Here is a 21,568-nt window from a genome sequence, read left to right as displayed (position 1 = left end):
CCAAGATAAATTACAAGTTGCCTCAGATACTTATGTCAGTGGTCATGTGAGGAGAAAAGACTTCATCCTATAATCCTTAATCCTATAGAATAGAGAATGTTTTTCTACAGTTCTTGGGAATAGAGAAGCTCCTTGTTACTTGAGGCATTCAAGCAGAAGTAGGGCTCCTATATGACCAACTTGACACAGATAGTGTAGTGTGGAAACCAGCTCTGTATGCGGGGTGGACTCGGTGTCCCTTTAATTGGCTCCAAGGGCCTGCTGCATGCCCCCAGTGGGGAAACAGGCAGGCGCCCTCCTCCGAGGGCTGAGTTAGGACATGGTGGTGTGAAGTCAGCTCCTTGGACTATCCTGGGCTCCAGACTGAGACACCTGTCTCAGTTCTGTCAACAGCCAGCCTGACACTGAGCAAATCACCCTCTCAGTGCCTTGGTGTCATCATAGATCAGATCACACCCCCCACCCCAACCATTTGAAGGCACCTCTTACAAAGGTTTTCATGAGAATCCCACATTTATTCCAGGCACACTCTTCCGAAGCAAAGCCTTCTGCAAATGCATTAGGGCTTTTATACCTCTGACCCCCTAGAGTCAACAAACTCATCCAAGAGAAAAAAAAAGTGAAAAGAACTGCTGCTATTCTCTGGACAGATTTTAGAGCCCCAAGTAGGGCCTCCCATAAAACAAAATCTTAAAACAAGTAAATCAATAAAGACCTTGAAGGTTGAGAACTGTCAACTTTGGCCTAGAGAATCTGAGGTTCGCAGACTCCTTCGAAGGCCCTGTGTCCTGGACGAAGGGGAAATTTCAACATGGGATGTAGCATTAAAGTACATGCACAGCTTTTTCAGAGGAGTCTTGAATGCTCCAGTGTTTCAGCCCATTGGCCCAAATGCTTGGGACTGGTGGCATTCAGATGTTGTCTCCTTTAAGAAATCCTGTAGGTCTACTCTTTCTAGGGAGCAAACCTCCTTTCTGGGAGATCTCGTTGGGGCCTTGAGACAGGCCAGTAAACGTGTTCCTTCTGAGCACAGCCAAGGTCCATTTCCATGCAAGAGCCATGAACTTCGTTTACAAAAGAGGAATGGGAGGATGGATGAATGGGTGATTTTTAGAAAATGGCAGGGATGGTAATGGGGGAAATTAAAGTCCCCTCAGTGAATCTGGAGGTCAAACTGTCCTTAAATCCTGTTACTATAAGAGCCTCCAATGTGCCATATTCTACAGCCTGATGACTTTGGGGTCATCCCCTATTGAGAGCAGGGAGGAATTTCTACACTACTCAGACAAAATTGTCCCCTGAGATTGGCAAGTTCCCAGTAGGCCAAGACAAAGCTCCTTGCCTCTAAACTCTTCCTGAGACCAATGTGAACTTTCCCCTATTTACAAATCAAATGCAATTAGAGACGATATTTCTTGAAATAGATATGTATTTTTAATGAGGAATGCCCTGTCACTTTTCATTAGGAAAAGGAAACACAGCCACATACTAATACCCATTCTCACCCAAGCATTCCAACACAATAATTATTTATGCAGGTAGGTGCTGCACAAAATCATCAATAAGAGGAAAATAAAACATACTCTAGGGTTCCAACAATTTTCCCATTTCCCCTGACGATTCCAGTTGCATGGTAAATTGTTGGAACTGGAGGTGACAAAATTAAAAAATTAATGTTACTGGCTTTGGATTATTCCATTTCTAGTTTTCTTGTTGATAGTGCATACCAGTTTAACAAAGTGCATGCTTTTTAAAAAATGTTTGAACTGGCAAGCTAAAATGATCTGGGTTTTCTTGCCCACCCGCCCCCGAAAAAAAACCTTAATATAATTTAGAACCTAGCATTTAGAAAACATGGCCATGACACATCAGGGATAAGGACTGCTCATGAAACATGCTTGATTTGGCAAAAGACGATAAATCTAAAACCTTGTGGGTTTTGTCTTTGTTTTTGTTTGGAAGCAGCCAAAAGCAGGCTATGAGATATGATGGGAAAGAAAAAGGAATACCTAATACTTCCCGTTTTGTCACGACACATGTGCACACAGAAGCACACACAACACACGCACACAGCCACTCAGTCCTTAGGGAGGAAAAGAGAAAGGAGTTAGGTCAGAGACACCACTAAGGGTGGGCGATTGAAGGCTCTGAGCGTGGTGTGCAGCTTTGGGGTGGGTATCCTCTCAGCTCTGTCTCCGTGGTCTTGGTCTCACATCTGTCCCGGGAAAACCACTGCAGAGATGGGGCGAGTGGGGTGAGAAATGTAAGGCATAGTCTGCTGGGAAGGAAGGAGGAGATCCATGCTTCATGCTCAGATGTGAGTTTCAGAGGAGAATGGGCCTGTATTTCCCTTTGGCCTGCTCTGTCTGGCTGGAAAGGTGGGGGAAAATGAGACCAAGAGACCAAGAAAAGAGGAAGGAGAGAAAGTAATAATGATGACAATAATAATAAATAAATAAGAAAAGACGAGTTGGACCAATGGAAATTAACACCAACTATGACAAATGACTTTTCTGTCCCGTTTCCCTCCCCACACCTAAACGGACTTCCGGCGTTTCATCAGCCTCTGGTGGTCGGTAAAGCTGTGTAACCCAGGAGAGATGGAGCTAATAGGAGATGGGAAGAGGCTGTTTTTTAATGTGCTTGGTGAGATCTCCTCAATCTTGTAAGAGATGGAGTGGAAGTAGTGGGGGGCAAGCTTGGCGCTGAAGGAGTTCTGAGGAGCCGCTGAGCGGCCGCCATAGTCCTGCGAGCGGTAGCAGGTGCAGGAGCACACAGACTGCAGGTCCGCGACGTCCGCCTTGTACCTGGGCCGGCTGGGGCGTGGCTCCTCAGGGATGTGAATGACCATGCTGTTACGGTTTCCAGCGAGGGATGCCCTCTCTTCGGCATCCCGCCGCTCATCCTCACTGTTCATGGTCAAGAACCTGAGGACGACCAGGTTGAGGAAGGCCCCGATGACTGTCAGCCCCACCAGGATATACATAAAGCTAAAGGCCACGTAGAGTGGCTTCTTCTGCAGGGCACCCTTGGTCTGCAGGGCCACGTAGTCCCCGAACCCAATGGTAGTCAAGGTGATGAAGCAGTAGTAGTAGGCGTGGAAGAAGCTCCACTCCTCACACTGGGAGAAGGCAGCCGCCCCGATGCACAGCGTCCCCATGCAGGAGAAGAAGCCCACAGTCACCATGTTCTCCATGGACACGTCAGTGTTGCGCATGCCACAGCACTTCTTGATGCGCTTCAGCAGGTAGCGCACGAAGGTGTTCATGCGCTCGCCCAGGCTCTGGAACATGACCAGCGTCAGCGGAATGCCCAGCACAGCGTAGAACATGCAGAAGGCCTTGCCCGCATCGGTGCCAGGTGCAGCGTGCCCATAACCTGTGGGGAGGGGACGAGAAGAACAGGGAGAACAAGTGAGGAGGGGTCTAGAGGTTGGGGAGGGGTCTAGAGGTGAGGAGGGGTCTAGAGGTCGACTTGGTGCAGTGCAGTGCAGTGCCGGGGGACCTGGTATGCTTCAGTTGGGCTGGAACTGGGGGAATTTCCTCTACAGGGTAGAAGGGCATGGCCATGTCTTGGAGGGAGGAGAACAAAGGAGAGCCAGTTTCTTAGAAGTCACATGAGGTTGGGGGATGGCACTGGGGGTAGGAACATTTCAGTAGGGAGGGGATTGGGGATGTTACAACCTGGGATGGAAGGGAAGAGAAAAACAAGGAAGAATCAAGGTCACTTGTGATATGCCACTGAGAGGGGATGGAGGGGCATTCCAGTGCCACCTTGGAGCAACACAAAGGCTTTAAAAAGATAAAAGCAGATTCACTACTAAGAGAACTCAAAGTACCAAGCCCAAAGGAGAAACCTCTCTATGTCCACTATGGATTGGCATGAAGAGTAGATTTTCAAAGGATGCTACCCGCCATGGACCAGGCACAGTGCTAAATCCTCTTACACACATCACCTCATTCTAGCCTCTAAACAACCATAATGATTCCAACCTCACTGACAAGAAAACTGAGTGAGTTACTTAATAGCAGGGTAGCTTGATTTCTTCAGAGTTGGGATTTCAGCCCAGAGTTTTCAACTGCCAAGAATGAGGCTCAAAAGCAGAGACTTTGAATCAAGAGAGGCGATTGCGGAGTGAGACATAAATGCCACAAAGGCATATTTTTAAAATGTTTTGTTCGCTGCTGTATTCCCCCATACCTAGAAAGTAAACTATTTAATAAAGGAATGAATACATTTGCACCACTCTATGAATGGAGCCTGGATAGAAATCAGGAAACAACCCTTAAAGACCTTATGTGTGTAAGTACTTTTGAAATTCTTGATGCAACTTCATTGCGTGGTTGCTGCAGGGAATCCAAGTGAAGCCTTTATTTCCTCACATTCAAAATGAAGGCAATGATGTTGAATAGGTGAAGTCAGCTGCAGGGTCACCCAGCTGGTCAGTGACAACGTCAGAACCAGGATGGGCTCTTCCCAATACAGCAGAAGGAACAAGGGACTCAGTAGGTTCAAACTGTGGCACTAACACTACCCAGAATGAAAACCTGGATCATGGACAATATTTGGACTGAAATTTTTGAGGGATGTACCTGGTCTTCCAACATCTAAAATCCTGCCCATCGAGACAGAGTTCCCAGACATAACCCTGTCACATGTTCATGGTCACTTAGCTTGCTTCTTTACCTTGGGTTCCATAAGCTTTACCTTGGGTTCCATAAGCTTTTCCAAACCCATGTGTCTTTATCTGTTACATGGGATAGGTGGCATTGTATGGATCTGCCGAGATCAGACAGCTCCTAGCCCAGAGTCTGATACACAGTAGGGATCTACCAGACCCCAGGATCCTCTACCACTGCCTCTTGCAGGAAGCTGCCCCTGACTGCTCTACCTCACGTTTCTCCATCAGGGCTTCATTGCCTGTGGCTCAGTCTGCCTGTCTCTGGTGGTGCGAATATGTGCCATGACCTACCTACCCCCACGGGCCAAAATGTCACTTGAGAAATAACATCACATATTTGCCTCCAGAAGGCCTTCTCCCCATCCTCTCTGGCCCTCAATCCCAGCTAGCACTGAGCTCTGACACCCCTTAGTCCTTACGAAAGAAGAGATGATGTGACAAAGTTAGTCCAGAAAGGACAGGGTAGGGAAAGAGAAAAGCTGAAAAAAAGAGTATATATATATCAATTGAAATTACCAACCTGAAAAGCAGAGAGGAATAAAAATGGAAAATAAAGCCTTGGGGGAGCTGTGGGGCAATATCAAAAGGTGTCCCAGAAGGAAAGAGAATGAGACAAGGAAAAGAAGAAATATTGGCCAAAAGTAGCCAAATTTAGGCCGGGCGCAGTGCTTTACACCTGTAATCCCAGCACTTTGGGAGGGCAAGGCAGGGGGATCACTTGAGGCCAGGAGTTTGAGACCAGCCTGGCCAACATGGTGAAACCCCATCTCTACTAAAAATACAAAAATTAGCCAGGCGTGGTGGCGCGTGCCTGTAATCCCAGCTACTTGGGAGGCTGAGGAGGGAGAATCACTTGAACCCAGGAGACGGAGGTTGCAATGAGCCATGATTGCGCTACTGCACTCCAACCTGGGTGACAGAGCAAGACTTCATCTCAAAAAAAGCTAAATTTGATGAAAGACACAAACTTATAGATTCAAGAAGCTCAGTGAACCCCAAGCAGGACAAATACAAAGAAAACCACAAGCCACAGTCGAGCTGCTTAAAGTCAGAAAATAATGAAAGCAGCCAGAGAAAAACAATTATACCACATACAGTGAAACAGCAACATAATATTGCTTACTTCTAAACATAAGCAACAGAGGCCAGGAAGCAGTGGAAGCACGGCTGTAAAGAACTAAGACTGCTCACTGGGAATTCCACATCCAGAGAAATTATCCTTCAAGAAAAGCAAAACAAAGACATTTTCAAATTAAGCAAAACCAACAGAGTTCAGTACCAGCATATCTGTACAACAAGATTACTGAAGGCTGCTCTGTCTGGGGAGAAGGACACCAGATGGAAACTTAGGTCTTCAGGAAAGAAGGCACATCTTGGCAAACAAGTAGGGTAAATATAAAAGATTGCAGGGGTGGGAATCCTACTCTATCTCCATATAGCTCACCCATAGAGCTGATACAAAAAAAGCCAGCTGGAATGCTAGAGAATAACAGAAGGTTGTTGGAAACTTAATAAGTGGTAATGTTCCGTATGTGATATATTTACTAGAAGAAGTCAACACAGCATTTTCTGGGTCAAAAACTGCATACCAGGTGCCACAGTCCTCCACCCTGACTTCTGTTCCTGCTAGTAAAAATAAGAAGCAGTTTGCCTTGGCAGGGCTTGGACAGCAGTACACTGGTATGTCCTGTCTCAGGCTTATGTCAATTCTGCTGTCTTACTAGAGCATGAAAACACTTGATCATTGACACCGTGTTTCTCACTGGTCCACTGCATCGATGATATCCCTTGGTAAGATACATGCATGAGAGAGTATGGGAGATGAACAGCACTGAGGTTCGGGGGTCTTCCACATTAACACATTTCCTGGGGGCCCAGTGGTCTGGGGAACAGGACCATTCCCTCTAAAGCGAGAGACAAGTTTCAGAACTCCCCAGGCCTTCGAGGAAAAAGGCGGTGCAGGGTATCCTCCCCGGTCCTGTTCAGGTGTTCCCAGCCACAGCCTGCTCTCAACCGTGGGAGCTACAGCAAGTGTCCCTTTGCCCTCTGGTTTCCAGTTGGGTCCATCCAATGGACAGCCCCAGTAGATCAGAGGAAGGGAAGAGGACTTCGGCAAGTAAGCTGCATCTGCCAGCAGGCTCACAGCAGCTACTCTCTACAAGTTCCAAGAACTGCACCCTTGGTGTGTTAATAGCTCTCCACTGGTGTTCCACATACCCCTCATTGCTGCCCCCCAACCCTGCCTATGTGTTCAAGAAGAATTTATCAATAGCCCATTTATTAATCATTCAGTGTGAGAGCTGTATTTCCTGCAGAGACCCTGTTCTCCCTCTGTTCTCCCCTGGGTCTGTTTCACAAATCTGTTTATGACAGAACACTGCAGGTACTGTGTACAAACAGGTCTGCAAATATTAAGTCCACATGTCAGATGTTCCCAAATACCTGTATGGAACACACATACATGGCATCCATGAAGACTTCATACAGAATACACACAGTATATACTTGGAACCTAATGTGTAGAATAACAGCACATGTGACAGTCTATACAGATAGATTAGACCAAGAGGCTCATAACTACAGCACACCCATATTCACCAGCAAATATTGTCTATGCAGTGTGTATGCCTATAGAACACACATGACACAGGCTGTGCATGTGCCATACCTATGTATATGCTGCAGACTGCATACATGTATGTTTTGGTAGCACACACCATGTCTACAGGTTATATGTAGAAGATACAATAAAGAACATAGAAAATGCCTGTATGCTAGATACATGACACAGAAGATGGCCTCTAAGCTCTTCCTAAGGGGAGAATGAGGTACAAATCTAATATATTCCCCCAGCACCTGTGTGACAACTCAAGTCTTAAAAGACTATTTTTTCCCATCTGCAAATGAACATATCCCAATACCCGCTGCCCGGGGCTCAGAAGACGTATTCATTCATCAACTCATATGTTACCCATTCAGACAACTCCAGAGACTTGACTGTGCCCGGGACCTGCTCTTGGCACAGGGGATTCCTGCAAATCTCCCAAGGGGCTCCAGCCAGCCTGTACCCAACACGAGCAGGTACAGATAGAGGCTGGGGCATGGATGTGGAAAGGCCACAAGTGACTCCTGGGCTATGTTCCTGGTCACCTCCCACCCCACCTGTGAGTTCAGGAACCACACACGCCCATGTGGATTTTCCCTCTAGGACTCCAGGCTCCTGTAATACCCCACACCCACCAGGCACTACAAGGGGTGACCGTCTCCATCTGAGGACCACAGAGGTGACAGAACCTCAGAAGTCCCACCTACCGCTGGCTACCCTATCCCTCGTCATAAAGGGATCACTCGTCCCTTTGGCAATGAGACTTCTGAAATGGATGTGCACAAAATTCAGGAGGCACACATACAGCACCGAAGGTAGAGATAACGAAACCAGGACTCCCAGAGGGGCGCCGCAGCCTGCGGGCGAGGTCCAGCCAAGCAGCCTCAGTCACTTGAACCACTTTACAGATGTGGAAGATGAGGCTGCAGGAGGGAGATTGGATCAACTCACAGCTGCCCTGCAAGAGGCCACATCATCCTTACCCAACCCAATGCCTGGCACCCCCTACAGGCACCCAGCCAACAGCAGGGGCCCTAAGCCAGAGCCCCAAGCCAGAGTCCCACCAACTGAGGAATGCAAAGGCCACACACAGGGTACAAAGCCCCTGCACACAAGGGACACAGCCAGCCCACACTGCTCATCTCCAGAGCTTCACCGCCTGTTTTGCTGATGTCTAAGGGGATGCGGAGTTAGAGACATGCCTGCCTTTGGGACCTGGATGGCCAGGAGTCAGGCCTCTGGGTGTGAGGTTAACCACAGTGGCACTGGTGACAGAGAGAGCACTGACAGCCTGAAATCTGGCCTCCAGCATTGCTCACGCAGCAGCGGCTCCTTGACACCATCCTTCCCAAGATTCCAGGATGCCGGCATAGTTCAGGGACCCTGGAGGGGCTTACAGTTAGTTCCAGTCGAGTGCCTGTCCCAGCTTCCTCAGCCCGGCTGGCCCCCGCATCACTCAGTGCTTCAGGCTCCAAGGTCCTGGTCTGCCCACCCACCTGCCCTTCCATGGCCTGCTCAGCTTTGCCGACAGGTGGCAGTGCCCAGGACCAGGCAGGGTGGGTAGATGTGAGTAGTGAAGGAGATTCAGGAAGACCCCCAGCTCAGCCCAGCCCCATGTCCCAGCACACGGAACCAACTCCTCAAGTGGTGCCCCACCAGGGGTCTGGAGCATCCTAGGTCACCTGCTAAGTGAAGCCAGTACTGAAAGAGAACCTCCAGTTCACCCTACCCACCTCCACAGTCAGAGGCAACTGACACCCGGGGGCCGGTGACGCCCACCTCCACAGGGCCGGCTGGTGATGGGGTTCCTGCCCGATAGATCTGGAAAGGGGACAGTCATTGTAAAAATGACAACGCCCACTTAGAAAAGCTGGCTCTGCACTGTGCACTATGACTCCTGAGCACTCTGGAAGGACCCCTCTGCTTCCTCATCTGTGAAACGGGGCATAGGACGTGCATCAGAGAGGAATGAGAATCGGCCCCACCCAGAATTGACCAAATTCATGGGTCCCTCACCGAGAGCTGGGCCCTACAGCCTCTGAACTGAGCCTCACCTCAGGCTGGTACGCAGCCCTGGGGGTCAGGTCTTCCAGCCCCCAAGTGCCCAGATGGATCCGCAGCCAACGATGTCTGGGCCCAAGGGGACTGACAGCCTGCCTGCTTCCACAGGGCCTTCTCAGCTGGTTACTAGGTGCCTCTTCCAGCCCCAGACCCTGGTGGAAGGCTGGGGGCTCCCAGGACAGCACCCACAGGCTGCACTCCTCACCTATCCAGACACTGACTGGCTCTGCTGGGGAGTCACAGCCTGGGCCACCTTAGGCCAGACCATGAGCTCCCGAGGAGAGCAGAGCCCACTGACTCAGCTGTGCAGATCCCAGGGCCCAGCATGGAGGAGAAGGCAGCACATGGTGTCCCCAGACACCTCGCTGTGCAATCGACTTCCATCTTCCCAGGCCTGCCTGGAAGTCCCAGCCAATCCCTAAGCCCAGGGCCCAAGGTGGCTGGGGGCAGCTTTGCCCAAGACGCGGCATCGCCCAGCCTGATTTTCATGGCCTCTTTAATATACTTAGTGGGTCCCTTTGATCTGTCCTGGGAGAGGCTTTGCAGAGAAGCAGCCTTCATCTCTCTGCGGCAGCTGGCTAACAACACAGAAAAAAGAAACAAATGAAGAGGCTCCATCTTCCCAGAGAGGAGACAGGCAGAGGAGAAGGATAATAAAACTAATCATTTCTACTGGGTCTGGAGCTCCCCAAACCACCAGCTGTGGCTGGAAGGCAGCATTCACTTCCCACTGGCTCTGCGAGATTTCCCAGAAGCCGTGGCGGCTACCAGGTACCAGAAGCTTCCCAGCTTCTCCTGTTCTGAACAGCATATTTCACTTAAAGACACTCTAAGCACATGGGACATAGTAGCACAAGATGCATACTATATGCATGTAGAGTAGACCATAAGAGGCACCTACTCTGAGCTCCATATTTTAATCAGATACTCAAAGTATCCAGTGGGCTGTCTCCACTGGAGAAAGGCAAATAGGGCAGCCTGGGCCAAGTGGACTGCAGACCAGCCTCGCTCCTGCACTCCAGCGCTCAAGAGCTGTCTGTGGCTCCCCATGTCCCCCCCCCCCCCCCCCGGGCAATCTAGGTACATCCACACCTGACCATGAGTGACTTTCACAGACTTAAAGGGTAAAACCCCTGCCTTCCACTGTGGAGCTTATTCAGGAGAGAGGTAGGGAGAGCAGGGCCTTTACCCTCCTGCCTCTGCAGCATTACTACCCCTATTCTTTCCACTTGGGAATGCCCAGGCCATTACCCCACTTACCTGATCCCTTCACCAGAACCCATCAAGCTGAGCTTTGAATTCCCACCACAGTGGGGTGGAGTGCAGGAGCTTAGCTCCTGGTGTCAGGCCAGCCCAGGTTTGAGCCCTGACCGTGCCCTTGTAGGGACTGTGGATGGTCACATCCCTCCCTGGGCCTCTTTCTCTTCTGTCACTGCAACCCCAGTCTCCCAGGGAGCCTGGCTGTTCCAGGAGCTGGAGCGGCTGTCCTGCGGGTGAGGGGTGAGCATGGCTGTCTCCCCTAGCCCATAGCTCCCCGGGACAGACTGCCCAGCACTGGAAGGAGATGGCCACACAAGTATTTAGGCACTGAGAAACTTCCCGCTGACAGAGAATAAAATATAAAGGATATGCAAAGGTTTGTGCTGGTAGGAATTAAAACAGCCACAAATTCCATTAAAGAATGACTCGGGGTGGGTTGGAGGAGGAGCAGGCTGGAGAGGTGAGCTGCCCTTGGGCTTCCCGGCTGGCTCCCACAGAAGTCTGCGGCAAGCATCGGCCCCACTCAGGCCCCCGAATGAGCTCGGCATGATTTAAACCCAGGCATCTGCAAACACCAAAAGCAAAGTGATGCATGGGTCACATGTAGGGTAGGAGGAATCAATGGGTCCCAAAGTCTGGGTCTGGCTCCATCTCCTACCTGCTAACCATGACCTTGGGCAAGACACCTTACATGCTCTAAGCCTTAACCTTCCCTTCTGGCAAAGGCAATATGGAATGAAGCAGCCTCCTCCAGTGGCACGGCACTTTACATCCACTCGACAATGCTTTTCCCAACTTGTTCTTTCATGGATAAGGGATATCAGTGCTGGTGTGTCAAGGGCTCTTGCAACATAACACAACCCCAATCTCTACTGGGCACTACACGCAGGCTTGGTCTCCTGTTCGGCCCAAGAAGGGAATGGGTAGTTTGCAGGCACTCTGATGGTTTCAGCAAAAGCCTCAGGGTTTGGGGCTTGATGGGTGACTCAAAGGCATCTGCTTTTTCCTGCCAGACGGGAGGGTGAGGTCCGGAGCTCCTGCAGTCGTTTCACTATCAGGATGAACTCAGCCGCAGAAGATAACATCCCGTCCCCGATCTCAGAGACGGGAGGCTGTACAGGGATGTTTCACGCTGCATCTAAACCTGTCCTACCTGGAGTCAGCCCATCTCACAGGCAGTTCATTCTGTCCCCCCTGTAAATGTGTTGGCTTTAGCCAGGGTTTCACTGGAGGTGATTAACACCCAACCCAGAGTACACATCCTAATACCCTAGCAAGACTACAAATAACCCACAACAGGTTTTTCAACAAAGCACTTTGCAATTCACACTCTCCTGTGTCTCTTGCTTCCAACTTTCTCTTGGAGGCTACCGCTGATATATATGTCCTGGGGAGAGGGGCTGGAAGGTGACAGGGCTGAGCAGGCAATGGCTAGCTGGCAGGCCAGGGCCTCTCAAAGAACAGCCGCTCCCGTCCCAGCCCCAGGATGCTGGGCCAGGGTGACTCAATTCTGAGTTTTAAAGAGAAGCTGAAAATATGGATTTTTTAAATGTGGTATCTAATTAGTGTCCAATTAAACATTTGAAAACATGGCACAGGCCAAACAAAATAAGATGAAACAGACCATCTGTCTCAAATGGAGGCCACACATGCTCCAGAAATGGTGAATAAGGAAGAGCGAGAACGGAAGAGACCTGGGGTTGTGGGGGAGGAGGGCAGCAGGAGAGTGAGGCAAGTTGGGGTAAGACCCACAGAACGCACGGCTCCCCATTTTCTTTGCCTTCCCTCCCTCGTGGCGAGGCTGCCTGGGACAAGAACCATCAGTTGGCTCCATTTCACAGATGCACAAATAAAGGTGACATAGAAGCACCTCCCACACTGGGCTGAGGTCAGCCCTGCCCTGCACAGAGAGCCGAGGGGCCCCCACCCTGGCAAACATGGTCATTCTGGGTAATCTAAGGCCTCTTCCCACAATCACCATGGAGAACTTGAGCCCCAGGCCCCGGCCCCTCATGCTGTTCAGGCAGGGCATGGCCCCCTCGTCTTCCACATCCACCCATGCCCCAGGATTCCAAGGCCCCAGCCCTGAGCTGCCCTCAGAGCCCTGGCAACTGGCTTATTCTCAGGCTTGGCACCCTGTGTTCCCTGAAGGAAAATCTGGCAGATTTGGTGTTTTATTTAATGAAAGCAATTTCCTCATATGATTTATTATTAATTCTCAAAAAGAACTTCAGTTCCCTTTTGGTTTCCCTTCATTTGATGCCTTAAGGGGGGAAATGGACTAAAGATATAAAATATATTTCTAAAACATGAGCTTGCAAAGCACAAATTTCCAACAACATTCATGAAGGCCTTTCTCCTCCTCTGCTCCATGTAGGGCCTTGGGTGAGGCCCCCTTGGGAGAGCCCTAGGGCCCCTTCCTGAGGAAGGCCAGCCTGAGGGAGCCCCGGCGCCTGGCCCAGGGTTGCACTGGATGGACATCTCGTCCCTGGTTGACCCATGGTTATCACTGACCCAGCACCTCCCGCAGTGGCCTCGGCCAGCCTGGCTCCGACTGTAGTCGGCCACTTTCCAGCTCTGCGGCTTCACCTCCCATGGGCCCCTGTCCCTTCTCATTATGAGGACACAGCTGAGATTAAATGAAGAGTCTTCGTCCCCATTCTATGGATTGGGAGGCTGAGCCTCGGTACACATCAGGTATCATAGTTACATGTGCTTCTCACCAGGTGGCATCAGGAAACACCTTCTGCTGGCCGGGGCCTAGATGCATGGCGGGGGCACCCCTGGGGAGGGCAGGAAGGCCTACACGGTGCACCCTGAGATGTTCTCCATTCCTGGCTCATACCCAAACACCAAAGAAATCCGTTCTTAAAGCATTTTTAGCAACTTCACACCTAGGTGTGTCACTAAAACCTAAACAAAGACTTGTACCCACGTGTTCACAGCCTAGCTTCACAATAGTCCAAACGTGCGTCGGTGGATGGACACCTAAACAAATGTGGTCCATGTGTATGACAGAACGTGTTCAGCCTTAGAGATGCAGTCCTGATGGGCGTTACAGTGCAGATGAACCTTAGTCAGCTCGGGCTGGGCTGCCATAAGAAAATGTTATACCACAGCACCGGGCAGCTTCAGCAAGGGACACTGATTTCTCCACAGTTCTGGAGGCTAGAACTCCACAATGAAAGGGGGGCAGATGAGGTTTCTGGTGGGGGCTCTCCCAGGCTGTCCCCAGATGGTACACAGAGAGACAGTGTCTCCATATCCCTTCCTCCTCTTAGGAATCCTAAACCTGCTGGATTAGGGCTTCACTCATATGACCCCATTTAACCTCAATTACCTCTCCTAAAGGCCCCATCTCCAAATACAGTCACGTTGGAAGTTAGGGCTTCTATGTGTGAATTTCGGGGGGACACAGTTCAGTCCATAACCTTGAGTGACGGAAGCCAGTCATGAAATAACAAGTATTGTAGGAGTCCACAAACACCAGAACAGGGACGCCTATGGGGACAGAAAGCAGGTTAGTGGTGCCTAGGGGTTGCAGGGGGAGGTGGTGTGGTAGGGAGGGGCCGCGAAAGGGTAGGGGTTTCTTTTGGGGGTAATGAAAATGGCTTGGAACTCAGTTCCAGTGGTCGTACAGCATTGCACTGAATTGTACACTGAACTATACTCTTTGAAAGGGGGAATTTTGCTACGTGAATTTTACCTCAATTTTGAAAAAGCATTATTTTTAATGCTTCTAAGCTCTAAAACTCTTAAGCTGAGCCTCAGAGGATAAGGAAGTGGTGGCGGCGAGGCTTTGTGGGTGCTGGAAAGAAAGGGTCTGCTCGCAGGGGCTTGCTACGGGCCTGGAAACTGCCGCCGCCGCCCCTCCCCGGGGGGCCTCTCTCTCTCAGAGGATGCAGGCTTGGGCCAGCCTCCAATCCTAGAACCAAACAGCAGCACCACCCAAGGCTCCAGGCTCCCTCGTCCCACTTAGCCACCTACCCTTCCACCCACTCCAGCCTCCAGGCACAGGCTGCAGACATGGGCCCAAGCCTGCACCGTATCTGCCAATGGAAGGCCCATGGAGTGGCTTTGGGGTGGCAGCTCCGAGAGAGTGTAGGTGAACTTCTCGGGTCCGGGGCCTTGGGCCTGCCCAGGGACACAGAGGGGAAGACAGGTGCCTAGAAGGCCTTCCCCTATGAAAGAGCCACACAAGCGCACTGCACATCGTGTGTCCTGAGCAGGAGGCCGACAGCAGGGTGGATGGAGAAGGCTGGGGTCCAGGCACACCCCTTCTCAGTCCCCCAAAATATCGAAGGCTGGGAAACACAGAAGCCTGCAATCACACTCTTGCAAGAGGCTGGAGGTCATCCATCCCCCAAGCAAGTCAGCTTTTGAAAGCGGCTCCTAGAAAGTGTTGCCAGGAAAGAGCCGAACGGTCCACAAGGACAGAGAGCCTCTGCCTCAGGGGCTCCGCTCCCTGCAAGAGGCGCCCTGCGCAGCGCCGGCCACCGGAGAGGCAACGGCGCCCTCTGGCGGTCACTTGGGTGACTGCAGGGACACGGCCGTGGGCGCGGGTCGGCCGCCCACGATTTCCGGTGACTGTGTCCAGAATCCAGAAATCATCTGGGAGAAGTCGCTAATCTTTCTTTCTCATAGATCAGATGTCATGTGATGAATCTTAGAAGCTGGCATCCATCAATGGCCTTTTAGCATTGACAAAAGATAAATAATGGTAACAATAACGACCACCAGATATTGCAGGCTGGTGCTGAGCCGGGGACTGCGCTAAAATATTTCTCCCCTTCCTCAACCCACTGGTTCTGGGGAAGGGGATACCCTTTGCAGGGTCAGTGGTATTCTTTCTGTGGCATGGGTAAGAAAACTCCCCCTAGCCCTGCGCAAAGCATGTTGCCTTTGTAAGCCCCCAAGCCAGCCTGATGTGATCTTCCGCCTCTGCACTCAGAGCCCGGCCCTGGCTGCAGGCCGGGTGCCCACACCTGGTCAGGCACTCGCGAGAAACCTGCATTTTCCTGCTGGCCACCTCCATCCCTTTCCAGCAAAATTCTCCTCACTCCCTTCCGTTCTACTCTTTCTTCCCACCACTAAATAATTCCTCTCCCACTCCAAAAAAATTTTTAGAAATACTACAAGAAAATGTGGGGAAACAAGCCCAAATTTAAAAAAACAAAGTACAGAGGGAAAAAAAATATATAAAATGTGGCTGACTTTTGAAAAGTCTGTGATAGAAGAACTGAAAATCAAGCCTAGGCCCTAATACTATCTGTAAGTAATAATTGATACATTTTGTTTTAAAAAAGTGAAATCAAATCAAACTTTAATTCCTGCTTTGTTTCTGCTGGATTCTCATTTAGGGCTAATTCACCTTATTGCAGGGTCTGAGAGGGAACAGGCAGAGTTCACCCTGGAAGGATCTACAGGTCAAAAGAACAAGAGCTTTGAATGCCGAGTTACTGGGAGCTGTAAGTTCCGGTCAAATCAGACCAGGTGAGAACCACAAAACCCGATGCCTCCTGGGAGGTCTGACAGTGGAAATAAAGGTAAGACGTGTTGCATGTGTGATGTCTAAAGCATTGCTTCCTAATAATGGGATCGCCTGGGATTTGCTGCAATGCCCATTCTGCATGGGAGGTGGGGGGTGGGGCCTCTGCATTTCTAGCAAGTGTCTCATTGACACGAGTCACCACAGACCCCACATCATGCAAAAAAAAAAGGCCTCAAAAAAGGAGCAGGTAAGATCTGTGGGGTGCCCCAGGCCTTGTTCCTAGCATGTTTTCACTGTTAACACTGAACTCAGTGCACGCTGACAACAGAGTCAGCCCACGCTAGAGTCTGATGGCAGCAAACTGGCTTCCACCAGGGCCTCCCGCGTGGAAGGATGCTCATTTTGTCAGGAAGCAACAGAAGCAGGTGGGTTCTAGCAGAGACCGTCAGTGTCCACCCACATATGTGACCTCTTCCTGCTCCTGGGCACACAGCTGGGCCAGAGTCCCTTGCAAGTAGACATGGCTGTGTGACTCAGTGCTGGCCAGCAGGGTTCCAGGCCTGGCCCACTAAAACCTGCCATATGATTTTCTCTCTGACCCTCCCTGTCTCTGCCTCTGCTTCTCTCTCCCTGCTCCCCATTCCCCCTGCTCCCTCCCTAAACATAGAAGCCTCAGAACCTAAGGTGGGATGATGCCTCCAGCTGTTAGGAGCCTGGGTTCTGAGTGACCTAGAGCAGAGCCCCTGCTGAGAAACAGTGGCTGTGATGCAAGAGAAGTAGTGACCCGTGATGCATGAAGCCAATGGCATTTGGGGGTACATCTGCTATGCACCTAGCTCATAACATGTACTTAAGATGATTCTGTACCAGCACAGAAGTTGAACTTGGAGAGCAAAGACGTACAGACAGGCCCACCCCGCTTATTGTTCAACGAAATGCGAGAAGAACCTCTGTTTGGTGCAGTCATGTCCATGGAACAGGTGAGAAAACTAGGGCTCAGGGACACAAGTAGCAAGGGGGCGATCTGGCAGGGTGCAGCCTGCCGTGTGACACTGACTGGCCATGTGCACATGTGGACACATGCAGAGACACAGATATGCAGACAGGTACACACAGGCACTCATATAAACAGACACACATGTATACAGAGACAGACATGCTCACATACACGAATATAAATACATATGACATGCTCACACACACATCTGGCCTGAGGCATTTGGCTGGGGTGGAATAGAAGTAATATTAACCTGAGGACTTGAAAGCCTTCCTCACTCCTTACCTAATTATAGTAAACATGCAATAAATGCGAACACTTGTAAAAGGCCTAGAAAGCTGCCTGGCACATAGTCACTCAGTCTCCTAGTTGGCCAAACAATGACAATCAGGACCTCCTGGAGCTGTAAGGATTAAATGATTTCAGCCAAGTCCCTTGCCCGAGGACACACGACTAATAGGTGGCAATCTTGGATTGCTGCACAACTACTGTGCTGACCTCCTTCCAAAAATGCTGCAGGCACACACACACGCAGATACACGTATACACTCAACAGGCACACTCAGTGACACATACATACGCAGCCCAGAGCCCCGGCTCTCCCAGGCCCTCCCTTACATAACAGCAACCTGAGGTGTCTCCAAGTCTGCAGAGCAGAGTGGAAAAACCCAGGCTGCGAGGCTCACCAGCTCAGCCCAGCTGCTCTCGGTCTGTGCAGCCTCAGTACCTTGTGTCCTGGTCTCCCATCCCAGACAACCACCACCACCCCACGGCCTGCAGTGAGTGTGAAGACGACGACACACACAAAGCAAGGGGCATGGCCTCCCTAAAGGCAGGGGCCTCTCCCCTGGAGCCTGCAGCCTTTGAATCTGCCCTTTGGTTCCCTAGAAGCCCTCTAACTATTGGCATCGAGCTTGTCACAGGCATCTGCTTCTTGTTTCTTCTGCTCTCTGCCCCAGGGCATTTGTGCCTGCCACACACAGGCCTTATATGTACCAGCAGTCCTCCTGACACGCCACATCTTGCCTGCTGGTTCACTCCCATATCCCTCAACCCAGGGCTGGGAGAGCTTAGCACAGCGCACTCATGGGGCTGAGCCAAGGAGCCCCTACTACTTGGTTTCCTTAGGCTGTTGGGTCTCAAGTTTAAATGGCTTCAGGGACCAGGTAAGTGCCAGTCATGGGGAAGGTGATTCCCTGATGAAGAGATCATGTGCCCGCCTAAGGGGGCAGCTGACAAGCAGCTCCAGTTACTGGCTTGAGGGAATACGGCTCAGGGAGGCCTGACCTAACCCTCCTGGGAAAGGCAGGCATACAGATGCACCTGTGGATGGGCCGTGGTGCCCCATGGCCTCCCTAGCCTCTTGTCTGCCCTCCAGATCCACCTTTCCTGAAGCCCCCACTGCCTTCAATCCACCAGTCCGCCAGTGCTGGCCCTGCAGGACGGCACATCCCGAGATGCCCCCAGCCGCTCACCTCTTCAGGAGCCCTTTTACGGAAGCTGCCTGGATTCTCCATGAGGGCAGGGCCAGCTCTGCCCTGCTGGGATGGACTGTCCTGCCCAGAGCATTGAGGATGGCTCGGACCCCAGTTTGTCTCCAGGTCCCCAGGGCCAGGCCTGGCACTTAGTAAGTAACCATCCCCCAAACAGCTGGACACGGGAGGCTCGCACCAGTGCCTCCTCCCGAGATCATTCGCCCTTGATTGAAAGTGGGGGGAAGGGGAATCATTGGGTGAAGGGGAGCAGGAGGAAGACAACAGCCATCAGCCGAGGCCTGCACTGAGAGCCTCTGTGAGGGGACAAGGCCCCTCCTTGGGTGTTTTACAAAGAGCTTCTGGGGCATCATCTAAAGGGTGTTGCCTGAGTTATCAGCGGGCAGGGACAGCCACCTCAGGTGTGGTGTGAGGTGTCTAGGGCCAGTGTCAGTGGATTCTCATGGATCACTGTCTGGGTTGTTCCCCTGCTGCATGAGGACCCCTGAAGGGTAAGGTGAGCAGGCAGTCCTGTCTGAGAACATTCTAGAGCCTGTTTTACTGCCATGCACAGCTCCGTTGCCTGGTACATAGTAGCTCCTCATCAAAAATTGTTAAATAGATAAATGAACAAACAGAAGTGTACAACAAATGTTAGGGTGCCAGGCACTGTTCTAAACAGAGTAACAGGTACTATCCCGTATCATAAACAAGAAAACGGAGGCCAGGGCGTCCGCCACCTGGTGACTTGGCAAAAGGTGGATGCAAACCCAGAACTCCATCCCAAACCCGTCACCCAGGCCACCTTGTTGCTAGGGCAGAGTCAGATTTTCTACATATGACACAGCAGCACTGCTCACTGTCCCCTGAGGGGAGCCTAGCCCTGCCCCAAAGGGCCAGCGGAGGGGACTAGGGCCAGAAGGAGGACAGCAGCCTTCAAAGAGGAAAGTGGGAATGTCAAAGTAGACAACACAGCTGAGGGCTCTGACACCAGGGACCTGTGGCTTGAGACTCTCCCAGGGTGTACACCTGCCTCCACAGGAACAAGGGTGACAGTCCTGGGTGGCGGGGGCAGCTCCTCCCCTCATGTCTGGGTGGGTGAAGTGGTGTCTGGCATTGCCTGGCACATACAGGCACCTTATCTCAGTCCTTCACTCAACAGATCATGACTGAGCACCTACCATGGGCCAGGCACTGTGGTGGGTGCTGGAGAGTCAGGACCACGATGATAAAAATGATAACAGTGACAACTTGATGCTAACGTTTCAGGCATCACCGTCAGCTCAGTGGAGCCCAAGACAGCTTTAAATCACCTGCCTCGTCAGCAGAGGGCACAGCGATCATGAGGGTGTAGCGGGGCTTGGGGAGAACAGCTCTGGGGAAGGCCTTCGGTATCCTCAGTCGGCAGAGGAGAAACAAGCACAGGGAGGCAGCCACTCACCTGGGGCTCACAGGCTGAGCCCCCTGACCAGCATCAGGCTGTAAATGGGAAACCTGGCCCCGGGCTCAGCACCCAGAGAGAAGGGGAGGGGGGCCCACCCACCCGGCTCTGAGGAAGTGGAGAACCGGCCCAGGCACCTCCAGCCCTGCGGGAGGATGCATTTACAAACAGGAGCTGGCCCCGATTCATCTCTCCAGAGCCATGGAGCCCTTTTAATTAAAGTGGCTGCCTGGCTGTCTGAGGATGAGGAATGGACCTCGGGGCGTGAGAGCAGCCCCGCATCTGTCTTGTTAGTGGCTGGGTGTCCAGGAGCTGCTTGTGCAGGGCTGGGAGACAGCCTGGGCCCAGGGAGCTGGAGGGAGAGGGCTACCCCATCCCAGAGCTGAGCAGGTGGCTGCTCTCAGGACCACACACTCTGCTCTACCCCTGCCCGAGGCCTCTGCCCCAGGAAGAAAGCGCAGAGCGGCTCAGCTGCATGGGCAATGGGCAGTCCCTGCCTAGCCGCATAGTGCTTGTCTGCGGCCACCTGATGCTGGCCCGAGGAGCCCGGCCCAGGGAAGTTGGCCTTCGACGGACCACCTGGGAGGAGCACTGGACTCAGAGTCCAACCCTAAGGTCAGGTTACAGCAGGGTCACTGTCTCCACTGGGGACTCAGTTTCCCCTGTCACAGATTGTCCTGCCATGTGATATAGCCATGAGGGTGCCACACTGGGCCAGCTGGCAAAGTACTGAACTCTGCTGAGCTGTGCCAGGCATAGAGGCATCACTGCCTTTACACTCAGAGCCCTCACTGGTGACCATCTTCCTGAGAGCACCGTGGTGGATATTAAATGAAATCACAATAGCAAGCCGTAGGAAACTGTCCATAGATGTTAGTAGAAGCCGAGTCCCTTCCCTTGACCCCATGGCTCTTCCGATCAAAACCTGTCCCCCAGACCACCACTCCTCCTAGGAGGATCTATGCACAAAGCTGGGGTGGCTGCATAGCATGAAGGTCCCTCCAACCTTTTTCAAACGGGATGAAGGGGACACTCGGGGAACTCTGGCCCACCTGAGAGCAGCTCGCTCAGCCTCTCCGAGCCTCTGTTTTCTCATCTGTCAAAGGGAAGGGTGTCCCTGCATCTTTCCCACAGCGAGTGGTAGCACACACAGCTCGGTCCCTGCCAGCCTCAGTGGTGACTGTCTTCTCTCCCAAGCCAGCCCCAGGTGGCCCTATGTGTCTTTCTGCAAAATCCCAAGTCCCTTTACTTTTGATGCCCCCCAACCACTCTCCCTCTGTCCCAGGCCAGGGTTTCTCAAAGCATGGCTATAGACCCTTCACGGGAATCTGTCAGGTACTGGTCAAAATGAAGAGTCCAGGCCCTGGCCCTAACCCTAACCCACTGAATCAGCCCCGTGAGAGCAGGATGATGACACCACATCACACAACAAGCTGGCTTGTGAGAGCAGCAGCTGTATCATGCACTGGGGTTTGGTACACATTTCTGGGCCTGTGAGAGGGAAAGTGGGAGTGCCAGGGGTCCTGCAGTTCAGAAGGTAGCCCATGAGGTCCCCAAGGA

At 51.7% G+C, this 21,568-nt stretch overlaps 2 protein-coding genes across 3 annotated transcripts in view; one reads left to right on the top strand and one right to left on the bottom strand.

Moving 5' to 3' along the window:
- KCNK9 (potassium two pore domain channel subfamily K member 9) overlaps window positions 1-21,568 on the bottom strand; it is a 102,643-nt gene that overhangs the window by 14,695 nt on the left and 66,380 nt on the right. Inside the window, exon 2 of one of the 2 annotated variants that reach the window (XM_050800239.1) lies at window positions 2,537-3,378. In XM_050800239.1, coding sequence (XP_050656196.1) covers window positions 2,537-3,378 — 842 coding nt within the window. Of the gene's footprint in view, window positions 1-715; window positions 3,379-21,568 lie in introns of both variants that reach the window. The other variant, XM_050800240.1, reaches the window with a different exon arrangement.
- The window catches only part of CHRAC1 (chromatin accessibility complex subunit 1), an 873,427-nt gene continuing 871,479 nt past the window's right edge, over window positions 19,621-21,568 (top strand). Inside the window, exon 1 of the mRNA XM_050800247.1 lies at window positions 19,621-19,639. The gene's annotated coding sequence lies outside the window, so the exon portion shown is untranslated. The remainder of the gene's footprint in view (window positions 19,640-21,568) is intronic.

Source organism: Macaca thibetana, chromosome 8 (assembly GCF_024542745.1).
Source record: "Macaca thibetana thibetana isolate TM-01 chromosome 8, ASM2454274v1, whole genome shotgun sequence".
Lineage (NCBI taxonomy): Eukaryota > Metazoa > Chordata > Mammalia > Primates > Cercopithecidae > Macaca > Macaca thibetana.
The sequence above is the reverse complement of the archived record's forward strand: the minus strand, read 5'-3'. Positions and strand labels throughout refer to the sequence as shown.